Here is a 25,447-nt window from a genome sequence, read left to right as displayed (position 1 = left end):
TAGATCATTTTTTGGCTTTTTGAGGCAAAAAAGGTTAAGTTGATTTATTACGTAACGAGGAAGCGTTACTTGCCTTGTATCGGGCGATTTCCGACACTTTTACTCTAGGATATCGGCTCCGATCCGATATTATCGGACATATATAGTCTTCTATGGGGCCTAATCTATTCAAACTCTTACGCCAAATTTTCGGTTCAGGCGATGGCATAATCAGAGCAAGTACAAAATAACAGCTGAAAATTAGTGCTCCATTGGTAAGCGGTTGTTATTAATAAGTTAGTCTGTGTTGGTCAAATTACCAAAATGGTTTATTGTACAAAAAAACTCGTATCCATCAATCGAATACGGTGTTACGCTTTCTATTCCAAAAAAAATTGGCTGGGAAACAGCGTAAAATCGTATTCGATTTAAATATTTATTGTAAAATTAGTTGAAAATGGTAATACAATGCGGATATTTAAAATTAGTTTATTACAGACATTATATATTAGTCCGCTCAATATTGTGTGAACACAACAATCCCGCCTTAAAAATGTTTAAGGGCGTTAATGATAACTGCAACTTGTATTTTCAATAACTCTTGTTCTGCTGTATAGTTTGTAAAAGTTTTTGTTTGCTAATGCACCATTTTGTTCGTCGCATACCAACTGTTTTAAATGGTTTTTCTCATCGTAACGCGTGTGCATAATTTATTACCTTGACTTGTGCATAATTCATCATAAAATATTACCGGCCTAAATGTGGATTACGTAACGCGTTTAGTCTATAGTAAATAATTGAAAGAAAGTTTCGAAGTTTGCATCAATGGAGAAACAACGCTTTGCGTTCAATTGGTGCAATTTAGCACCAAAGACCCTTTAAACGTCGCTATCTGTTTTACGAGTTGGCCGATGTATGTTTTACGGCCGTTTCATCTGCGGAGATGTAAAGAAAGTGTGCCGATGTTGCACTTATGTGCCTTTCTCAATCGCAAAGAGTACTACTTCACGAACGGTCTGCCTCGATAGACTGTGCCGAGCACCTTTTTTTGAAAAAATAACCCTTTCTCTTATAAACACGCATATGTGCAAGCCCGACTGCCCTTCGTAAATTGTGGCCGCCAAACAATTATAAGCTGACCTCATCAGGGTTAAACATTATGAAATTAAAATTCATTTAAAACGAGTATATGTTAGCGAGCCTATAGAAATATAAATGTCGGTTTATAACTTCGTTTACACCGAAATTGTGATTTCTATCTACTAATATGTTGCCTGGTGGAGCAACTTCTATTTTTGAGAACCACTGCGTAATTTAGTCAACTAGTGAAACGTTTTGTTGGTTAGTAACTCTAATTTCAGTTTTCGTATTTTTGTTTTTTTCAAGTTATTTGACAAAATACTTTAGTCAAAGTCATTTGTCCGAAAGACTTGAGTAAAGTAAAGTCATTTTAGTTAAAATACTTAAATCAAGTCAAGATAGTTTAGTCAAGTCATTTGTCAAAAAAACTCACTTTAAGCCATTTAGTCGAAATATTTAAGTCAAGTCAAGTCATTTTGGTCAAAGATTTAAGTGAAGTTACTGCACTGTGAAATACTGCAATACATGTTGTGCGTTTGCAAGCTCCACTTATCACCTTATGCGCCTATTTTCGTTGCTCTAGGATTGCCTGTTGTTGAGCCTCGGGCTAGTGGAAAATTTTCGTCGAGAATCCGTGTTGTTTTCTCGCTTGTTAAACCGCCGCACCTGCCGCACGTTTTTTAGGCTTTGCCTTTACGCTGCTCGTCTAAGCCGCTGTTTGGGGAAACCCACCAAGCCTGTCGTTTTTGCATTTTATTGCCGGAAACGGTAGTAGAGGAATGTAGAAGGTATTTTATTGGAAAATGTGAAGCGAAAAGATTTTTTTTTTCAAGGCGATTTCTAGTAGCAATCTGTTGAGCTATTTTTTTTTCAAGTTCCAACCGTTTAATCAACTTGTTTACTTCGACACTACAAACTTTCTAGCTATTACGTCATCAGCTAATATCGATCCATGACGTCATGGTATGACCAATGTATAATTGGAATGATTCGGGTTTTAAGTGGACTTTTAATGAAAATAGCGTTTATGCGCGATGTTTGAAGCAATTTGTTGAGCTAATTTTTCAAGTCCCTATTTTCTTATCGAGATGGTGTTTTAGGGAAATTATCTGAAGATGTATTTATAGTCACTTTTTTATTTAAAGCCATATAAAGAATATTTTTATTTAGTTGTGAAGGCGATTACTTGAAAAAAAAACGATTTGCGCAATTTTAGCGATACAGCAAATTTACCCAATCGGCTGGAATAAAACAATACGTTAACACCAATGAAACGACTTTCCCAAACCATTGAATACCCTTAGTAAAACGCTCGATTATAAGGTTGTTTTCTTTGAGGCTCTTAAGCTTTTTTCTGATCTATATACTCTTCGCTTCAACCGAAAATTCAAAAGGCAAATAAGCTGTAAGAAAATCCTTGTGGCGCTAAAAAGGCAAAGGAGTACTGCATCATGTTTACGTCACATTTTTAGTTCAGCATTCCGTTCAAAAAGTGTAGAATTGGAGTTGAGATTAACCTTTGTTTTCGCGTGTGAAGAAAGTCTTTAAGACGTTCCAATTTTATTTGTTTCGCTCACAGTGTTGGATCAGGATAGTAACTACATTTGCTACAGGATCGGACCGCCATACTTTTTGTGTTAAATACCGGGCATCGGTGTCGGAATTCCTAATCCCCAATTCTGCTGTGTTTTATTTTCAGACTTGCGATTAGCATTTATTCACCGAATTTTCTCTTTATTTTTCAGATTCTTTTTTGCGCCGTCACGTTTTTCCGTTGTGTGTAATTTCGCCGCACCCCAGTTTTTTGAGTTACTTTCTGATTTTTCTGTTTGCCCTTACCAACCAACAACAACCACAACCACAATCATCATCAACAAGCTAAAGCTACCAGCAGCACACAACACAACTCAGCATGGGAAACGTTGGGAGCAAGAAAAAGTACAGCATCAACGATGGACCGGCTGCTAAAGAGGCTCCAGCCGCTGTAGGAGATGGACAAATCAAACCAGTCGTGAGTACTCAAGTTTAAAAGTTTCTTGTCGTAGTCTTTCTAAGCCAGTGTTTTACAACCGGGTTACGACCTTGAACGCTCATCAGTGCCGAGATATGCTTCAATTTTTCGCCTTTTACGTCTGGCGCAAAACTCTAGCGCAGTGTTTTTAATCAGGTGAATGGGTGAATAAAAGTTTTTGCAGTGGTGAATAAGGGTGGTGTCAGAAATAGTAATAGCTTGCGAAACAACCTAGTTATTTTGTTCTGTTATATATAGACGAGATAGATTTTTTCATATCATGAGACAAGGGTGAATGAAATCTGGAGATAGATGCTAGGGGTGAACAAAACTAAAAAAGGAAGCACTGCGCTAACGTCGTCCAGTTCACACATAACGCGTTGACAGCTTAAACGGTAAATATCCTCGCTTCTAACCGAAAGCGTCAAAGTTAAAATATTTCAACTTTCCGCAAACTAAAGCGTTGACGCAAAACACGTCTAGTATGAACCAACTTTTTAAGATATAAACAATTTTTTTAAGACTAGAGTTTAAATGTTTCTGTTAGCAGTATTTTTTTATATTTAGCCATTCAATAAAAAAATATGGTTGTAACTCTCTGTTGGCGCAGCGTTAAACAATTGCGTTTTTTCTGGAACCATTTCCACGGCGATTATATTACTTGTCACTTGTTAGTTACCAGATTGGCGAATATGCTGCTACTGGTCAACAGCCATCTGTTTCAATAACACTATCACGCATTTTGAGCACATAATAAATTGTTTTCATTCTCTAATTTTTTGCTGTAGTGAATAAAACACTTTATCGCTTTCGATCAGGATTTCCAAGTTAAAACTTAATTAAGTCTCCATCTCTTTGTTCGCTTTCTCATGCATTGATTAAATCCACTTAAGCAGCTCGTTAATGTTAATGGCATGTCGGATCGTACTGACTCAAAATCCCTTCAGGTTTTATTTTTTTTCGCGTTCCGTTTGTAACGAACGTTGTAAATAGAGTAAAATCAATAGATTATTATTAAAAAATAATGTTAAGCATCAGGCATCCTTATCACACACTTACACAAATTACCGTTTAATTTAAAGTGGCAATAAAAAGTGTTTTCTGAATGGAATCGAGTCACACGATCCACTTGTCCCTACAGGTTTTTGGTATATTTTCTGCCCATCTTAATAAGGTTGATTTAGCGTTTAACACAACGCGTAGTGGTTTGCAAACGCTTGGCTATCAAAACCGTTTTGAGGTGTATAATGTTACGCAGTCAAATCGAATTCCCATCGTTTCGACAACAATAAAAAACAATTGATTTGCAAATAAGTAATGATGCCATTGACTTTCACAAAATTTAGTTTTGTTGACAAAACTACCTTTTTTCGACAAAAAGTTTTGACAAAAGTTTAAAAAAACGTTTTCAATAAAACCTTGCCTAATAGAGAGAGCAAAAAACGACGCGCTGCTCTGTAATCAAATTAACTCCCAAGCATCGAATTTTGTGTCGACCTTATTTCCGAGGTCGTGATCCGTCTATACCGCGCGCGTGCTAGCTGAGTGTGTGTGTGGCGAGGGGGGGGGGGCGGTTGTAGGTAGGGCTCATTAAATATGCACGGCATGCAGTGGCAGGTCTTCGGACGGCAGGTGTTGCCGGACACGCGACCCTAAGTGCGTCTGACGATGCAACAACATATGGCTTCTGTATAACCTAGTCCTCTCTGCTATTCCCCGATTCGTTATATTTTCCGTCTCTGTCAGATTAGGACTTGCGGTCTTGACGTTTTTTGTTTTTTTATGTATAGCAATCTGTTTTTTTTTAATCACAGAATCATTTGGTATTATTGAGTTTGTTTTAATTTAATCAGTGGCTGAATTTTTTTTTTTAAGCCTGGGAAATATGTCATACAAATCAAAAACCTGTTAAGAAAATAATAATTTTATAGCGTTTTAAACATCGGCATTATGTTTTGAGTAGAAAATTCCACTTTTAACCAGCCGACAAAATATGCCATTGTCAAAGGCGTTATATTATACATATTACTTGGCCGGTCTGTAATGCCTGGAGAAATGTAAGCGAGCGGTCATCGTTGGGTAACCGGCAGCCGGTGAAATAACCGACACAAGTATCTTGAAAAATGGCCTATACAGGCATTTTAAGAGTTTTGTGAGGTTGTATTAGGTTAATGTAAAATCGCAAATATGTGCTACTGATAATATTCTCACTCTTGAGCTAATTTTATAAACTTAATTACAAAACGCTTAGGGACTTCAACGTTGGGTAACCGGCCGCCGGTGAAATAACCGACACAATACAAGCAAAAACCTTTGATTGATTAGCGACGCGTTGGTTTGCAATGTTGTATTTGTGCGAGGCTTGTGCTGTGTATTGGCATGGGAGATATTAAAGTAGGGGAGATTGAGCCATATGTCGCTCTGTGGTCCCTTGGGAATTTTATGGCGCCTGCATCTGTCCCTTTGACGCGCGTTTCGTGACCGGCCAAAGCGGCCAACACGCCCACGGAACGCGAGCGTTGGACAGGTGCATTGTTATGTGGTACCGTGACCCAGTTCTGGGGGGTCCATGAAGTCGCATTGGAATCGTGGTATATAATTTATTTTTTTACAAAAGAAACAATATGATTAAAACAATTTACCATTAAACTAAAACTGTCATTTAAAGTGACTTGCTCAAATAATATTTTCTGATCCATTTATTAGTTTTTTTGTGTGTTAGAAAGGCCTGTGGCATTTTTTTACTTTATTATTAGATGTGTAACTTTTTATAATGCTTAATCAATGACACCACTTTATATAGTATCATTGGTTCAATTGCGTGATTCCTTTCAACAACGTGTTTTGTTTAAACGCGATAAAGTTTAATATTTGAGACTTTTGAGTATTTTTTACGTCGTATCCAACTGACATAAATCTCCTTTATCTTTCTCCAAACTGACATAAAATCTCCTTTATCTTACACGTTTGTAGTACCCGACACTTATTGTGGGTTTTTTAATTTAGGCTGTCAGTTAATTTTTTTTTTTCGTAAAACTGTGTGGCATCCCTGTTTTGAAAAACCACAAGTGATTGGCAGATTTTCCATTTCGGCTTTTAATTATTGAAAATCGATTAAAATCGCAGAGATTGGGTGATCATAATCCGAGTAGGAATGCTTCAAAAATCTACTTGTGTTATATAGTCGCAAATTGCGGGTCGAAACTGCAAAGCCGGTTTTCGCGTTCAATACTCAATCTTCAGTTGCGTAAGACCTGGCCAGATAAAATGTCACCCTTGATTAACTTCAATTACTCAACACAATTATTCCGAAAAAACGTTTACTGGAGTGGACGTGACGTAGATGGTTTTTCTTCCATAATAAATGAATTTACATACACATCACCAACACAATAACGCAAATAGTACACCGAAAAGCCATCGCAGACTCGCCGAATCTGTCGATCAATGATGCAAGCAGGGCAGGCTAAAAACAACTAGCCTGCAGTGAGGTTCGAACTCACGACCTCCGGTCATACCGGGACCGTCGTTCTACCAACTGAGCTACACAGACTCAGAAAGGAGCGAGTCGATGAACAATCATACGCCAATACTTGCCACATTCTGTTAGTACTAAAACTTCACATTAAAGGGGATCTACAGTACCATATTGAGAGATCCGGTGAATATGCGATTGTTTTTCGGTGTACTATAATCACACGGAAGCCGTAATCCTTATCGGACGTGATATTTCCACTTGGCATCGAGTATCGGGCAGATTCGATATTGTCGGACTTTCCTAGCTGAAAGTGAAACGATTCCAGTTAATGAAAAAATAATAATTTTGTCTTAATTTGGGGATCTAAGCATGCTCCGACATTTCTAGTTGTTGAACATATTTCCTATAGAATTTTATTTGAATAAGAATTTTAGCAGAACTGACGATGCCATTTGCGTAACTATAAAGTATTCTGCTTTTGTTTTTGTTGAATAAAGTTGTTTTGGATCTTTTTAAAACCTTTGTGGTTTTTCTTGGATAAAAATATTTTATTTTTTCTCCAGGAAAATGACCAGAAGGTGAACGGCGACGTTGGTGAGAACGGAGGAGCCACGGACGCGCATACGGACGTGGAGGTCCACGTGAACGGAAACGGAACAAACGCAAAGAACGGACAGACGAAAAAGGCAAAGTCGCCGAGCAAGTTCAAGTTCCCGAAGAGCCTCCCGTTCGGCAAGAAGACACCCACCACTCCGCCTCCGGACGCTGATGACAAGGTTGTCGAGGAAAAACAAGACGAAGAAGCTCCTCCTGCTGCTGAAAAGGTGGAAGAGGACACACAGAAAGAGGACGCCCCGAAAGATGAACCTCCAAAGGAAGACGCTCCTGAAGACGCTCCTGAAGAGGCTCCTGAAGAGGCTCCTGAGCAAGACACAAAGCAAGAGGATGCTCCTAAAGAGCAAGAACCTAAAGAAGAAGCTCCTAAAGAAGAAGCTGCTCCCGAGCCCGAGGCACCAAAAGAGTCGGCCGCTGAAGTTCAGGAGGAATCTGCTGCTCCTGTCGATGCTCCTGCTGAGGAAGAAGCTCCCAAGGAAGAAGCAGAGATCCAGGAGGCTCCGAAAGAAGAGGAAGCCGAGGAAAAAGAAGCAGAGCCGGCTGCAAAGAAGAGCGGTGGAGGCAAGAGTTTGAAGAAAATCATCAGCGGAACTTTCGCCTCCATTAAGCGGAGGACCTCCAGCAAGAAGACCAGGAAAGAGAGTGTCGACGAGAAAGTTGAAGAGGAAAAACAGGAAGAGGAGCCAAAAGAAGAGGAAGATAAACCAGCAGTTGCAGCTGAAGAGGAACAAGAACATAAGGAAGAAGAAGACGCTCCTAAGGAGGCAGAGGATGTTCCTGCTAAGGCGGAAGAAACCCAAGCGGCTGCATCCGAGGAGAGTCCCGCTCCTGAAGAGGAAAAACCTGCAGAAGAGGCAAAGCCAGCAGAGGAAGATGCCGCTGCTCCTAAGGAAGATGAAGAAACTAAAGAAGAAGCGCCTCCAGGTAAAATTATACAATACAAGTTCTGTAAAAAGTGGGATAAACAACATATTTCTGTCGTCATAGAAAGAATCTTTTAAGTTTTCTCAAAACTAAAAGTTAAAGTTAAAACGAAAATACACTTTTTTTGATAATCAGCTTAAAGTTTTAATTGATAAACAAGACAAGGCGTTGGAAGGTGTAACCCGAACGGTTATCTTTGCTAGCGTCTTTATAATGACAAGTAAGGGATGAAATGTTTGTTGAATATAATAAAAAATTATTTTGTTTGCTTCAGCTTTTTCAACAAGCCTTGCCCGGACCTCCTTATTATATTATAACTTACGATTTGGTGTTTCTTTTCAGCCGAAGGGCAAGAAAAGTCTCCGGGATTCGTCGGATCCATCAAGAGCTTCTTCGGCATCGGACGAACGAGCAAAAAGAGCAAGGTAGGAATTATTTTGACAAAGTTATCCAAAAGTAAAACCCAAGCGTCGATTTGTGTTTTCCAAACCAAAAATCAGCAGCTTTTGTTCTTGGTGTGTTTCACACCAAACTTTGTCCGGGGATTTTATAGAAAAAGTTCAAAGAATAGTTACTTTGAGATACAAGATGTTGTTGAATACACCGGAAGTCATAAACTAATGTGTAATCCGGCCGGAGGTCGTGAGTTCGAACCTCACTGCAGGCTTGTTGTTGTTTTTCTAGCCTTCGATTAGTTTGCGTTGGCTTCCGGAGTACTAATGATACGTAAGCCGTAATCGTTGGTCAAAAAGCGACTTAAGAATTAAGAAAGCGATATACAGTTATACACCCATAAGTAAACTTTGCACTCGCTGATGATCGTACTGAGAATAGCAGCCATGTTATATTGCATTCCAAATCGCGCATACCAAGCCTATGCATTGGCCTCCCACAATTACGACCATTGCTGTATTCTCCGGAGACCCGTTTTGGTTCTGCTAATCTTTTACCGTCGATGACTGCCTCTGTTGGAATGCGTCTGTTATCACTTGTGTTGCAATTCCTTAATGTGTCACCCGCACTTAATCCAAGGCAAGTTATGCAAGAATTGCGCAATGCATTCAGATTGCGGAGTAAGTCAGCAACGTACGGGGTAACACTAATTTACGGAATGATGAATGGTCGGAACTCTCACAGTATTATTATTATTAAATATAATAACACTTGACCCACCTTCACTCAAACGCTAACCCCCACCCTAACCAAAATATTGTGCGTTGATTTAATAATTGTTTTAATGGGGTAACACTTAAATTAGTGAGCGTTCCGACCATTCATCATTCCGTAAATTAGTATTACCCCAACGTACGCGATTCTCAATTGTAGGCTTGGCTGTTCAGGTTGGCTGTTCAGGTATCTTTATTGGGTATTTAAAGTATGTATGTGACTTTTTTGAACGGGGGTATTGGGAATAACTTGTTTAACGTTTTTAAAACCTTTTTTTGAAAAAAAGTATGCTTTTTAGACCGAAGTCGTTGACTGTTGTGGTATTTTTGTTTAAATGCAATCAACATTTTTAATTTGATTTATTTTACATAGGTATTAAAAATGACTCGTTAACGTTTTAAATAACCTTCAATGGGAACACATTGTAATACAGGCCAATAAAATAAGCAATTTATTAATAATAAAACAAGATTCAAATCATTTGTATAACCCCTTGCCAATTAAACCATTACCCGTTTTCCAGGCATATTTCTTCTAATCTTTCTACTATATGGTTTACTAAAACTGACACAGCATAACTTCATTTAACAACCCAACCATTTTCTACATTTATCACACTTATATAGGAACATACAATACCTCTTGACAATTTTTTTTTTAAGATTCTGTCAATTTCCCGCTGTTTACGTTCATTAGCGGTCTTGGTGCTTTAATTTATTGATTTTATTTCAACTGTTTCATATGTAAAACGGCAACACAAAACAGCAGAAAACACTTTTTGTGTCGTATGGATATACTGTTGCTGTCAGGCATTGTTTCAATTGTAAAACTTTTTTTCCGTTGTTTTGTATGTTGAGAGATTTCGCAACTGTCCTTTTTGGACCGCTTGTTTATGGTTAATCTTGTTTTTAGCCTGTGGTCACACTACTATGTAAACGTCTGTAAAACGTATGCCAAAATTTTGCAATGTTTTTGCTTTTGCTGTATTATCAACTCAAGTCTAGGCAAGAAAGCTTGATAACTGCCTTTACCTTCCCGAAAATCACAGCAGCGCTATTTTGATTCCCAAAGGGCGGAACTTAGACAAAGGCGCGGGCATTTGGGCAGCCGGGGAATACGACCAGCTCCCTAGGGCCACCCCTATACTCATTCCACTCCCTATGTTTGTATGAGGGCGCGCTTGTTAAGATGTCAAGCAGGCCCTGTCGACCGAGTCGTTTCACCGGACGGGAAATTAGATTAGCGACGGATCTATTTATCTGTGCTGTTCTGCGCGTTATGCTCAGGATAATAGAAGCACAATAAAATTAAATTTTTTTTTCAACCGACTGGACGGGTCATTGTTCGGCGTTTTGCAGCGAATCCCCTATTATTTTTATTTTTTTGTTAAAGCTACCGCCTTTGGTTAAGGTTATCCACTTAAAGGATTTTTTTTTAACTTTCAAAGGTCTAGTCATTGACTTACGTCATTACAACACTGCTATGAACCATAAGACACAACGACGAGTTAAAAAGCTTTGTTTTTTTGGCGAAATAAAGTAAATGTACAATGTTTCTAACTATGTATTGTACATTGCTGGAATTAGGCATGTAATGGCGATGTAATACACCGTACAAGAGATAATAAAAACAGCAAACCCACGTAATGGAATCACATAAGTAAAAGCAGAGTGTGATAACAAGTGCTCAATTTTCAATCTGGTTAGAGAAACCTGCGGTTAAAATCACAACTACATTTTATATGCGCATCTAAAAAGATATTTTGTATGTTCTTGTAATCGTATGTATAAAGTGCGTGTCGATTGTTCTAACCTTATTATTTCGTCGCCTTATTTAATTTGATGGGGGAAAACTGACCAGGTTCACAGTACGATTCTTAACCTAATCGCAGATAGGTAAAAAATAATTTTCTGTTTTTTTAAAGAAAACTTATTGAAAATTAAAGACTGAAAAAATCATTTATACCGGTACCTTTTAAAAACGCATCTGAAAGAGGCTATTTTGTATGTTCTTGTAATCGCATATGTATAAAGTGCGTGTCGATTTTTCTAACCTTATTATTTCGTCGCCTTATTTAATTTCATCGATAAAAAAAAAACTTTGGCCAGGTTCAATAAAATAGCCAAGCCCGATCCTCAAACCCAGTCCAACATAGGAATAAAATAAAGCCTAATTTATTTTCTAAGGCTATACATTTATGATCGATATAGAAGCACACACGTGAAACAAGAGTTTGACAACACGTGCTCAATTTTCATCGGTTCAACAAAAGCCTATTGAACATTTAAGACTGTGGTAAAAATCACTAATACACTTGAAATGCGCATCTAAAAAAAAACTCTTTTGTAAATTGGCGTTTGCCTGTCCTATATACATTACGTGTCGACTTTTTTAATCTAATGTCGTCGCTTTATTGAATTTCATGGGAAACTTTGGCCAGGTTCAAATTCAAACCCGATTCTCAACCCAGTCCAACAGACAGATAAAAAGCAATCGCTGATTTGAGCTGCCGACCGATTTAGCTTCTGTGTTGCGTGTATAACGGGAATAAACCGCAGGCTTGTGGTTGTGTTCTCTGCCATGCTCTTCGACTGCCTGTCTCTATGTTATCTGTTGCCAGCAGCAGTCTAGACGTTGTCCAGGCCGTCGACTTTCGTTAAGGAGAGAAAATCATCATATATATTGGCGCAGGGGTGATTCTCTTGGGGAGGTCTTCTGAGAGATGAAATTACGTTGAGAAGTTTGTTGGTAACATTATGTGTCTAATTCTAAATCAAACGGCCTTCTTTAATGACAAATTGTATTAAAATCTTAAATTTTTCGTAAGCATTTTCTACAGTTGTTAGTTTTTAACACTATTTGTTGTCAAAGAGTGTCAACTGATTTCCAGTTTTAATTCGAATTAGACAAATACGGCTAACAGCAAAGTACAAGGTTTGCCTGCGTTCCAAATGTTTTGTCAGTTGTTGGTTTGGGAGTGAGTTTCTATTCCGAAGTGTGGAAATAGGTACAACATGACAAAAATGGAAAACATAACTGCTGATCGTTTACATGCGCTGGCCTCTCTTTAATATTCGTGACTTCCGAACTTTTAACGTTAACCCCTTTTTGTTAATAAAATTCAACTTTTGGGGACGGTTTACGGTTGGTTGCGAACTTACCTTTAAGGATGTTTTAAAATATTCATTCTGAAACCCTAACGATTATCTATATTTTCTATATAACTTGATTAAATGTGTTACTCGATATCCTCGAATACACCCCCCTTAGTAATACCCCCCCCCCCCCTGGTTTCTCTCGTTTTTCTTGATTTCCCGACGATGTATTGCGTCACCGCCTGTCCCAGGCCATCTTGTGACGTCACTGATCCTAGACACGCACCCGGTATTCCCGGGACCTCCCCCCCCCAAACCACGACAGACTGCTCCCAAAAGGCCACAGTTGTCTTAGAGCCAAATCGACTGTCGTGTGTTCTCATCTATTGCTAACCGTTAGTCAGTTATTAAGAAGTCTCGTTAAGTTAGTCTTCTGCCAATTCGTTGTTCTGTCTCTAAGGACCAAAGTCAGATTTACAGCTTAGCGTCGAATATAAAGCGGGATCGCTTATAATAAAGCCACTATATGGAAGCAACGGACACTATGGGTTCTGTAGAATCGTCTGCGCGCAGTCGTAACAAGGTAAGCAGCCTAGTTAATAACCGAGGTTATTTTAATTTTCTATGCGTACAAGTGAATGGCATCGTACTAAGTTATTATCCAAAAATTATTGTATAACGGTGAAATTCTTGCAATAAAAGTAGTTAGTTGACGAGCTTAAATAAGGCGCTTCCAGTCAATGTCTTTATAAAGTATCAGTACTTTCACAACAGCGAAGATCTTCGCTCGAGCAAAATTTATTAGTATGTGACGGTGCTTGAGTTGTTGATGCCTCGCCATAGACTTGCATTTTCAATGTGGCAGTAGAAGCTATAGGATTATAGGAATGTTGGAACAAAGTGTTATGATAAAATATAATTTTGGTGTTGTTTACAAGGTTAGCACAATGTCTTTGGATCTAAAAGCCTTAAAAAATGTCTTTGAATTGATTTACACATTGAAAAGTCTTTGAAAAACCCTATGGTAATTCGAAAGTCTTAAATTTATTTTATGCCTAGATTAAGTTATATGAAACTTGCCGAACAATTCAAAAATGTTTTTTAACTGTGTTGGCCGTGGCATTAATACTTTTGTTGTGGAATAATATTAAAAAATCGTCAAGCTATCTAGTTTCAGGTCTTCAAAAGGCTGTACATTTTCGAGTATTGGCGCATCTAATAAAATTATGTGTCAACCATGCAGTGTAGATTGTAGATGGAGCGGCATTTTTTACTCGTATTACACTTTTCGTATTTAGTGGTTTGTAGTTCTAGTTGGTTTGCCAGCGTTGAAGATTGAAAAATTGGGTCATTTAACTGGTTTTAAAGCGATGCCAAGTAGATCATTTTCGTAACGTAAAACCTGCAATCTAATATTTTTACTTGTGTTCCGTTTTCTGTACCTAGTTGTTTGTAATTTGTAGTTCTGGTTCGTTTGCCAGCGTTGAAACTTGAAAATTGGGACATTTTAACCGGTCTTAAAGCCAAGCTAAGTAGTCGGTTCTAGTGAATAAGATTGCCGAATATTTTCGTAACGTAAAACATGCAATCTAAGTCTGATTCACACAGAAAATTGGGCTCCAGAATTCCAGAAATGCCGCTTCGTTCGCCAATGGCAAATAGGAAAAAGGTACCAAGTGCTTTGCAAAGCTTGTTTATGAATCCGGAACTGGTCTTGTTTACTGACCACACATTGCGGCGCTGACCACACGTCGGTCATTGTTTGCTGACCACACACATCAACGTCTTATTGGGTCGACAGTGGGTGATAAAAGATGGACAGCAACGTTGTAGAGTTGCAGTTCGTTTTTGATCGAAAAATCTCGTGGTAACTTTTCGATTTTTTTGTTTAAACAACAAACCTAACGCTTTTATTTCCTAAAAAAAAACGAAAAAGATCGCTTTTTAACTCCGAAAACGTACGGTTTTTAAACTCCTTTTTAAGACAGCCAAAATATTTCTCAAATTTTGCTGCGAATTTTTTTCACCCTATATGTTTTTTACCTATCCCTTTGTTTTTTAAATCAAAGGAGTGATTTTAGAATAAGGAAAACGTAATATTCATTGATATGTTGCTTTCTATTGACGAAACTTACCAATTTTACACGACCACTACAAATGAGAGTTTTTTGATGGCCTAATAAAGAAATTCATTACTGTATAGCCCGTTGATTGTAAGCATAACCTATTTACCGCTGTTTTTCTGACAGGTTGAAATTTTCGACACATGCATTTAAAAGTTGAAAGCACGATTTTTTTCTCGGTTTAATTGATCGAATTTCTACTGTATCTTAATCAAGTGACTGTAAATGTAATTCCCAAACTCAAACGTCAATTGCAATATACTAATAAAGAATCCTGATCACTCTAATATGCAGACGTATCCTACAGACCAGCAACTGTTAGCATAACCTATTTACCGTTGCCTTTTGAGATTTTTTTTCGACACTTTCATTTAAAATTTAAAGCACGTTTTCCAGGCCTAATGAATACCAGAAATTTTTTTTTTGATTTTGACACTTCATAGTAACGTTTTCCAGCTTAACTGATACATATTTTTTGTATCTAACTCAAGCGACTGTAAATGTAATTCCAACATGTCAAGTGCAATGGCGTTACCAAAAACACCAGTTTCCTAATTTCCGAGAAAGAGCTTTTATCCCCGACGCGAAAAAATAAAAGAATGCGCTTCGTGATCTGTTTCGGCGCATTCTTCAAACTTTTCGCCGAGCACATTCCTTTGTGCATTCAAGCGTGGCCCGTTTGTTACGCTCAGCTGATTCAAGTCTCCACCAAGGAGAGTATATCACTGGAAAGCTGGAGATTTTTGTTCTGCAGAAAGACGGGCCCTGCTTTCGTTTTCTCTTGTCTCTTCTCTTGCTGTAACTTTTAACTTGAGTTATCGCGTGTCAGGCTCAACTGGACATCGGGTATTTGGGTCAGGGATCTTCTCAAGCCTGGCGGGGCGTCCATATAATCTTGCGCTTTTTCTTTATTATTGCCACTGTTTGGTAGAACTCGGACTTCAGCCATATCGGTATTTTTGCTTTCGGCTTCTGAGTTCACTGGAGCGTTTTTTTGTCGGTCAAAAATTGTGGATTTTTTCGACATTAAATTTTGGGATTTTTGACATTTATGTAACAAACAAAATTTCCAATAAAGATTGATTAGGAAAAAAACTCCCAAAAAATTCTTATCTAAATCATCCGCCCCCTCGTGTCGCAATAAACCTTTATCATAAAAACACTTGTCATTTTAAAATGTTGCCCTAAAAATAATTTTTTTATAATGTTTTTTAAAAACTTTCGCAATAATTCTCTCAAGTATCATTCGTATGAGCACAGTTATAAGCTAGGGCAAGCTTGGGTTTAATTACCATAACCAGTTAACCACCTTCATGTCGCAATAAATCCTTGCCATAAAAACACTTGTTATTTCAAATTGTTGCCCTGAGTATACATTTTTTATAATTAAAAAAAACTTTTGCAACATAGAAGGCTCCAACATACCATCAAGGCAGCACAGCTAGGCCAAGTTCACCATAATCGTGCTACAAACGTGCGGTTTCTATTTAAATTTTACCGTGACTTACGAACTCTTAAGGTCCTCTATGCAGTGGTGGGATACAAATTTTTGTCAGCCGGCTCTATTACAAAAGTCATATTTTTGGCAAATAAAAAAAAGGTTTTCGAACTGGCTGAATCCACCCACTGCTAACATTGTCAGTAGTCACACTAAAAGCAGCGTCTTCTCGACCTTTCAATGGAGACGAATCCTGGCCTATATATTAGTTATGAAAATCTAACCGCGTCTATATTCAAAAGTTTTAAACTGAATAAATTTACAGTTTGATCAACTGGAAAATACCACAAGTTGTACAATGGGGCTATTAACTAGTTAAAATAAATGAGAATAATTCTGAAAGGTGTGCATTTTAAACCCCCTAGTTGTACTTATGACGCAGCAATTCTGTTTTCAGAAAAAAAATACAATTTATAAAAAATGACACAATGGATGACTGTTACCATTGCACATTTCGAAGAAAAAAAAACTGTAGCCAGTAATCCTAGCCGGTTCGCTGATCTCATAAAATTTCGTGAGACGGTTCTATAGAACCTGTGCGAACCGGCTGAATCCCACCACTGCCTGTATGTTAAGAAGAGCTGGCCGTATTGACTGAGCTCAGCAAGCAAACAAACTTAAGGTCTCTTTAAAAAGCTTCCCGGGCGAGATTAGGCAACCTTAACTGCTTGTTTACGAGCTTCAGAACGCAGTGTTTATATCTGCCTCTGCACAAGATCTAAACAAGCGCTGAGGAATGCTGCCCAGAATAGCACCGGGGTCTGTCTCGCATCTCTCGCGCTAACCCTTGTTACGTCACACAAGGGTAAGGCTCTTTGGGCTTGTCGTCATCAAAGCCATCCTATACTCTTGGTTTTGTCAAGTGGACAGTTGGGGGTGCGGGTGAAACTGACCAGACGCTACCGGACACCGCGTACAATGACTGGCCTCATGTAGCAGCGTTGTAAACAAGTCATTTTGAAATTACTAACGCCCGAATCAAGTCATTTATAAAATAACTTAAGTCCAAGTCTAGTCTTTTGCAAAAATAACAAGTCAAGTCCCAGTCAAGTCATTATGAGAGCAAGTTAATTTAAGTCCTGTCATTGACATAAAAGTAAACTGATAAGAAATAACACAAGCGCAATATACAGCACTAAAAGTGTATAATGTGCAAAACTTGAGATAAATTTTAATGAAATACACATAATTGAATCCCAAGTTATTTGACAAAATGTCAAGTCATTCGGAAACAGTGACTTAAGTGCACTTAAGGCAAGTCAATCACTTAAGTCATTACAACACTGTCATGTAGGCTTCTCTGAGTTGTGTACACCACAACACACGTACAGTATAAACAAGACGTTTTTTTCTCACTTGGTAAAAGTTAAAGATTTAACTAAGTACAGAACTTAGTGAACCGAAAATCAGTTTGTTCATTCGAATTAAGATACTGATGATTCTTTTAGGAGCGATATTTATTTGTCATCTAACATGCAAACAAATTATTTTCGGTTTTCTAACCGGGGTTCGAACTGCCGAGCTCGGGAACTCACTTCTAGAGAGAACCACTCGACAGAAGTATGTGCATTAATGGGATGACGTAGTTGGCGGCTACTCAGCGCTGTTGTAAATATAGGTCAACACACTTGAACCACTATCTACTCTCCCACGCAGAAGCAATGACTTGACGCATTGCTGCCTTTCTATAGATTCTTAAGCAGTTGCGCTTTATTTGGTTCAGAACTGCATTTGCTCCTTATTTATAAGTTTCATCATACAGAGCAAAATAACAAAAATGTTACACTTAAACTTGATTAGACACTTAATGTGCTGTTGCAGCCAGGCGTTGTATCAATTCTAAAATTGTTCTTCAAGCAATTTTTGATTAAATGTACCGACGTTCGATATCCTTCGATTATTAAGACATTGGTACGTACACTTAATAAAAAAAATGCTGGAAGAACAATTTTTCAATTAGTTTGACGTTTTTCGAAATGCACGCCAAAATAAGTAAAGTTTATAAATATAACGCCATATTAAAAATTATATTCAATCATTCGCAAAACGTTTGACATATCGAATATTCTGGCTTGAATTTTTTTCTGAAATTTATGCGAATTCTCTTGGTGTAAGGTCTAAGACACTTTTTCTCTTTAAGACAATTACCGCGGTCAAACTCGAAAACGATTTCGTGTTCGACTATAGCGCCAATATGCCAAGTAGGCCTTTTCTCACCCCATGACCTTTATGGTGACGCATGACACACTTAAACTACCGGTTTATGAGCCACTTTAAAACCTATTAGACTGGTCTATTGTCGCACTTTCTCAATTGTCTACGGGTCTGTCTTTTAGAGAGGTGTTTGCTGTTTAAAAAATCTCTACCCAGAACCTCGGTTTTAGGGATAAATATTAAAATCCAGATTGAAACTGTTTCAGTCCAGCTCAATATCTGTATCCATAGATTGGAGCTTGTGGATTCAGCATTCAATAAATGCATTCGATATTGGCCAACTGAACTCATAAACAATCATGTCAAATTTTAATGATAGAATGCATTGTTTTGATTTTTTTTAAGTTAAAAAAAAGACGTTATAATAAAAGAAAGCAAAAATACGTCCTTCATTACAATAGTGAACTAATTTTCTTCCTAACTAAATTACATACATTCTTTTAAACTTTTATTTTCTGTTTTTATATTGATTGTGTTTTTGTTGCTTAAAAAGGTGCGTTTATACCAGTTGTAAACATAAAAATTCACAAATAAAATGCAGCAGGCAATATATTAGACATTGTTCTGCGCCATAAACCTCGTTGGCGCAAGCATATTTTACCTACCACCATATCGGCAATAAACAAGCACGCGCGGCTAACTGCAACTCTGCGGATAAACGCTCTCAGTACCAAGATAGGTTAGTTACTTGCAAAACAAGATGGAACTTTACTGAACGTGAAATGTTGCGATGGCCTACTTAAGCTTTGTGATTCTTTTTGTTGAATTATCGCGTATTCTTAATTTTTATTTACCTAGCTTACTTTCTACATTCCGTCGTTATCCCAGTCACATATTTGCTTTTAAAATTGCTTGGGCTGTACTATTTTAGTTCGATCGCCTGACCTTTCAATTTGTTATTCCTGTTCGGTTTTACGGCCATTCTAGTACGTCAGGTTTGCCTGGCGTTCTTCGGATTGTAGGTTTACGCTCTGCTGAGCAAGGACAGAGAACTGGTTTGTACCGAAAGTTACGGTTGGCCGGCGTATCTTGGATTTTCGGCCTCCCAAACATTGGCCTGAACCTGCAAATAGAAACAGTGTCTACACTGGGTTGTAAACAAGTCGGTTTAATATTTTGCGGTTTGCAAATTAAAAAATTGCAAAACCAAAAAGATGGAGTGAATCGTCATCATCTGGATTTGGACGTTTCGATACGAACTTTGATGTGTTCAGTTATCATCTTCCTTAACTAAAGATGATACAAGCTCGTATCGAAACGTCTTATTCAAGATGATGCCGATCTGCTCGACCTTTTTGGCTTTGCAATTCATTATGTAGCTTAAAACATGTTCAGTGTTATTTCAACCATTGGAGGAAACACTTTCGTTCGAAAATGTGCAGTTTTTATCAAATTTTCACAATTTATTTTTTAGAGTGAAGATGAAGCGGAAAATAAAGAAGAAGAAGTGAAGAGCGGAGACGAGGAGACGAAACAAGAGGAGACTCCAAAAGAAGAGGAAGTCAGTTGCTTATTTAAAAAAAATACAATATGATTAATTTCTGTTTGAAAAAAAAAAAAAATGTTAAACTTTTTAAATTGCAATATAAATAAGTTTCATTCGGAAAAATATTTTCAAAAAGTTGAATATTATGAAAAATGTTGAACTTGATTAAAACTGACAATAAGGAAACAAAAAATAAAAATAAAATGTAGCTATTTCAATAAAATAAATATTGTCCAATAATATTAATCAACGAAAAAATGATTTTTTGTTATTAATCCCAATTTCCTCGCAGCCTGCTACGGAGGAAGCTCCCGTTCAGGAAGAAGCGACCAAAGAAGAAGAAGAACCTGCTAAAGATGCGGAAGAGCAAGCTCCGGAAGCTGCAGCGGAGCAGGAGGAAGCTAAAGATGAACAGGAAGTGAAAGAAGAAGCTCCTCCTGGTAAGCGGGTTTTTAATAAATTGTGTAAAAGGGCGTATCTTTTTATGGCAGCAGGTTTCCGCTGACGCGTATATAAACAAAAAAACTTAAGGTTTAAAATCCTACTTAAAACCAGGATCAATAGAATCTTCTATTTGAATAAGGAACTGATGATGCCAGTATAGGCTGACCCTGCTTTTACTCTGTTTTTTTAATTTTGAAAATTTTGAAATTAAGTTGGAAAATTTTGAAGCTTGAGGAATCTAAAGCTCTGGAACAGTATAAACTTTTAGTATCAAAAAAAGGCCCTGAAAAACAAAGCAAATACTAAATAGTGCTCATAAGTTGTTTTGATAACAGCACAGTTTTTTAGTTTTGTTTTTACAAAGTTTAGCATTTTATTCTTTTTATTCGTTAGAGAACGAAAGTTATTTCCTTTTATTTACAAACTAATTTTATTTAGTTTTTCTTTCACAGGCGAAAGTTATGTTTGCGTCTCCAGCGACACTTTTCAAGTGTTTTCGCTCATGTAGCATTCGGTATCCTGATCGTAAAACTTGCCTCCTGTGAGTTTCGAACCCACGATTCGGTTAAACCGAGACCGTCACTTTGCCGACTAAGCTGCATAGCTACATGTACCCATATGGATTCCATGGCTTGGTTGTTTTTAGTTTAATCCTAAATGCTAAAGAACTATCTCGATTTATGATCTGGTTTTGTCTCCAGCTGCCGAAGAGGTAAAACAAGAGAACGAAGAAGTAAAACAGGAAGAAGAAGTAAAACAGGAAGAAGAAGAAGAAGAAGTTAAGCAAGAAGAGGAGCCATCCACTGCTCCCAAGGAAGAGGACCCTGCTCCAGCTCCTGTTGAAAAAGAGTCCCAGAAAGAAGAGGAAGCACCAGCAGGTAAGAAGCATTACTATAAGTTAAATCATTTTATTATTTCTTTATTTTTTTTATTTTTTATTTTTTTACCTGTCTATCATGGTAAGGATTTTAACCATAAAGAAACATTTAATGCTTTATTTTTTTTTCTCTCCATGTAAATGCCTTTACGCTATTCGCAATATTTCAATTCTTGAAACAAGTTACTGCTCAGCCTTTAGTTCAGTGCTTCAAACTTTTTAGTTCGCGACCCACTTAATGCAAGTTTTATTTTGCGACCCACAATGAGATATGACCAAACGAATAAAGTTACACAAAACCTGCTTCTTTGCTACCATCGTACGTACTGAAATAGTTAATGCGACACAACACATCTAATTGTTATAAGTATTTGTGATATTGTTGCATAAAAATTACGTAATGATAAAGCAATAATTTCCCGATCTAATAGAAAACTGTAACATTTAGAAATGCTTCGCGACCAACCTGAAATAGCTTTGCAACCCACTGGTTGGAAAGCACTGCTTTAGGTTAAAGTGCGTTAATGTTTACAACTCAAAACTGGTTTTATGTTGTTAACCTTGCGCATTTCATTTCTAGTGTTATATGAATAATTCAATAATGCAAGCATGCTATTAGTTGCAGTCAAAGCTCACTGAGCACATGGTGCCTTGGTATTGTTACTTTTTCCACTTCCATCCGATTCGTTACCAAATTTCGTCATTGCTATGGTTAAATAAGCAAAATTTGTTGAAAGTGCAAAATTGGTTAAACTGAAAAGTTCAATGGTAATGATTTTCAAGGTATTTGGTCAAAGTTTTCCCTTTCCTTTAATTTATTTGTATTGTAATATTTTCTTGGAAATTAGCCTTTAAAAGTAACAAAAATCGACGTTGGATCGCAAAACACGCAAGAACAAATTAATTGTTTATCGGGTCGGCATCACAAGACTGTTACACATACACCCATAGGCGCCGAACGCGGGTGTGCAGAGCGTTTTTAGACGCCCTAGATTTCTCGTAGGGTGTCAAAACGCCCTGGAATTCGACCAAGTTTTCAATAAATGTGCAAATTAATTTCTTTAGAACAGTCTTAGTTAACCAAAAGTTATTCAAATTTTTCTGAATTACCACAAATAGACACGAGGCCATAGAATCCCCCAAACTATGTTTTTTTATGTTTTATCCAATTTTTTTTTCCAAATTATTGTTACGATTTGTCCATTTCAAAGGAAACTTAGCACTGTCTAGAAAATAACGCCCTGCAATTCCGAAAGTTCGGCGCCTATGCGTACACCCAACAGTTTTGCTTTATAGTCTTGCCCGTTCGAGCAAACTCTTGTGTGTTTTAGTTAACCTCCTGTTTCCCACGCTCCAAAACTGTAAAAAGTCCCAAGTAGGGGAGGCAGCGAAATAGCAACTTGCGGCGTCAAGTTTTGCTAGCACAAGGCTAATTGCCGCCAAACTGCTAGATTTATTTTGGCCTTTGAAAGTTAGATTAGAACTAAAATTATTGCTATGTTGAAAATGAATAAAGAGTTATTCGAAACGTTTAAAATGCTACCTGCTTCTGTGTGGGATTTGATATTCTTTCTACGTCCATCTACAACCTCCAATCATTATGCTCTAAAATTAGAGCATTATTTTTTTTCCAAAATTAGATTAAAAATTAGAATTACCTAATTCTAAAGACCATTAATTTCAACTTTAATTTTAAATATTACAATTTCTATGCCTTTTAGCACAACATATGCTTTTCAGAACGTACAAATCAACAACAAGTCGTTCCGGCCAAAAAGTTTTATTTCAAATTATTTGTTTTGGCTGAGAGACTAAAAATGCCGTTGGACAAAGTAGCAGTTTTGGTAAAATCCGAATTAGAGTAGAACTTTAATTGTAAGCACACAAGCAATTCACAAACTAAATTAGAATTAGAATTAGCTGCATTTTGCTCTAATTCATTGAATTTGAAAACTAGAATTATCTAGTTGTAAGTCTGATTTCTGCTGCCTACTGCCACAAAAAACTTGATTTAGTCCAAAAAATTTGAATGCACTTACTACAGTATTTCTCAAATCTATGGGCCTTTATTCCCGACCTTAATTCGGGCGCCGAGTACTGTAGTTCTCATTAATATATTTATTGAGACTGGTTCTGAGCAAGATATCCCCAACTGCCACCAAAATAACTTGCCGCATTCCGTGCGCGGTTTAATTTCGTTAGGCGGTTTTGCGTGCTTACAATCTGCTAGGTTCTCCTGTGTAGCTTGCTAGCGCGTAAACAATTTCTGGGCTTGGCGACTGGGCGAGGTTTTCCGCCGCGTTTATGTAACGTTCTGCGTCCTCCAGTGCTGCAAATGTCTTGTACCAGTAAGTTCAGGGGTTCTTACGCTAGGGTCCGTGAACCAGTTTTTTAGTGGGCCATAAAAGCCAAATTGAAACATTAGTGTATATTTAAGAAGATATATATTTATCAAATAAAAAAAAATAACAGCCCTGAATGTATTTAGACTTTAGGACCGAAATCAGCGAATTTATGAAGTCCATTTGTATTGTGACGTCAATTTATGACGTCATTTTTTAATTTTCGCCTAACGTGGTCCACGCGAGACAAAAATTTTTTTAGTGGTCGAAAGTAAAAAAGTTTAAGAACCGCTCAGTGAGTTAAATCTAGTCATTGAATGATGTGATTAGCACGAAATATTTTACTTGGACTTATTTATTTTGTGGTAACTTTAAGTTGTCGTTTTTTTGTTTTTTTTTAGTTTGTCCACATAAAAATCTGTTGCTTTGGTGGTTGCGATGCATTCGGGACCGAATTGAATTTACCGATTTTCAAAATATAACGAATTTCTTTCTTTCAAATTTTACTCCAACGATTAAAGAAAAAGTTTTTACGCATTTGATCAAAGTTTACTCATTTTTTTCAATTTTTTTACGCAGTGTATGCTTTGCGATATATTGTCTAAAATTAACAAAAGTCGATTTAATATTTTTGTTTAAAGCTTAGTAGTACAAAAACAGGCTACATTTAAACAAAATATTTAAACTTTCGATTTCAAGTAAGAATATAATAGCGGGTGAAAAACGAGTGGTCTCTATAACAGCTTTGTTTTCAAGCTCTTATAAAAACACCTCTCAATCTGCGTCAGTCAAAATTTGACAAGTGTTGAAAAACATTTACGTAGTTTCGTATTTGCGTGAGTTCACATATTGGGAGTAAGCGCAAAATTCCTAGGCACCTATTTAGCGCAATCTGTCGCCAACCTACAGGGCCAGCAGTTTCCCACAATAAGCGGATAAGGCGAACAGCAACAAGCAAAAATACAACGCCTCACATTCGAATTCCTGTGGGTCTTGTAATTTCCGCACTCCGCTTCACAAACAAACGGAATTAAGCCTCCAACACAGGATAAAGCCTTTCTCTATCGAGATCCGGTCGGTTTGCCTTGTTGGCCCCGGGCGTCGGCTCAACTGTGACGTCATAAACGCACGGTTTACATTTGAATTTTTGAATACTGAGATTCGGGAGAGAAACGTTTTCCCCGAAGCTCTGTAATTTGCATGATTAGAAAAACATATTAAAAATGACCCTCAAGATTGAGAAATAAATGCTGAAGGTAACTGCGGTTGTTTTCGCTTTTTAACTGCTCGAACATATTATATATCGTCAGTGCTGCAAACAACCGTTTTTAGTCCAACTGAAGTCATTTGCAAACGACAATTTTCGGAGTAAATACGGCTAAAAAAGTTAGGGCTCTACGACAACGTTCACGAAGGAAAGTTCTAGACCAGGGATTCTTAACCAGGGGTACGTGTACCCCACCTTGGTGGTACGAAGCACCAAAGCAGAGGGTACGACATGCACTGGGAAATTATGCGCTATTTAGGCATATTTGTGAAAAAATGTGTAATTTACGAAAAGCAACAACAAAAAGTCATTAGTGAATTGACTGATTGTTCGTGTGTTGTAAATATTGTTGAACTTACAAGACTGTTTTCAATGCACGCATTTAAATCGCCAGATATAAATAACGAGTGTAATTCCTAATTTATTTACAGGGGGTACAAGTAAACTTAATGAAAGGCTACGAGCGCTTAAGGTTAAGAACACTGTTCTAGACAGACAGGCTAAAACATTTTAATCTTTTAAACATTTTAATCTTTTTTTACATTTCAGTGTTGTTAACATTTTTTTGTGTGTCATTCATGACCCTTACTAATCTATGTGTTTACTTATGTTACAGCTGCGCCAGTTGAGGAGACTCCAGCAGCTCCCGAAGAACCAGCAGCTGAACAAGCGAAAGAAGCGGAACAAGAACCTGAGGCGGAAGGTAGGCTATCGATAAGCTTTAAAATATCTGTTTAAAATTGTCAGCAGGGTTGGGTAAACTTCGCAGTCCCGCATATATAGTAAATACGGACCTAACCAAGCATTTCGTCTATGATAGCAATTTAAATGAAAAATATCCAAGTAA

The 25,447-nt window shown here is 37.4% G+C and overlaps 1 protein-coding gene across 1 annotated transcript in view; it reads left to right on the top strand.

The window, feature by feature from the left end:
- Nucleotides 1-2,811: 2,811 nt before the first annotated feature.
- Nucleotides 2,812-25,447, top strand: part of LOC146146366 (uncharacterized) — a 30,675-nt gene continuing 8,039 nt past the window's right edge. The window contains exons 1-7 of the mRNA XM_083389746.1: nt 2,812-3,070; nt 7,112-8,087; nt 8,430-8,512; nt 19,599-19,685; nt 19,963-20,110; nt 20,816-20,992; nt 25,217-25,303. Coding sequence (XP_083245872.1) covers nt 2,972-3,070; nt 7,112-8,087; nt 8,430-8,512; nt 19,599-19,685; nt 19,963-20,110; nt 20,816-20,992; nt 25,217-25,303 — 1,657 coding nt within the window. The 5' untranslated portion in view covers nt 2,812-2,971. The remainder of the gene's footprint in view (nt 3,071-7,111; nt 8,088-8,429; nt 8,513-19,598; nt 19,686-19,962; nt 20,111-20,815; nt 20,993-25,216; nt 25,304-25,447) is intronic.

Source organism: Ascidiella aspersa, chromosome 5 (genome assembly GCF_963924565.1).
Source record: "Ascidiella aspersa chromosome 5, kaAscAspe10.2, whole genome shotgun sequence".
Classification (NCBI taxonomy): domain Eukaryota; kingdom Metazoa; phylum Chordata; class Ascidiacea; order Phlebobranchia; family Ascidiidae; genus Ascidiella; species Ascidiella aspersa.
This window is presented reverse-complemented; position numbering and strand designations above follow the sequence as displayed.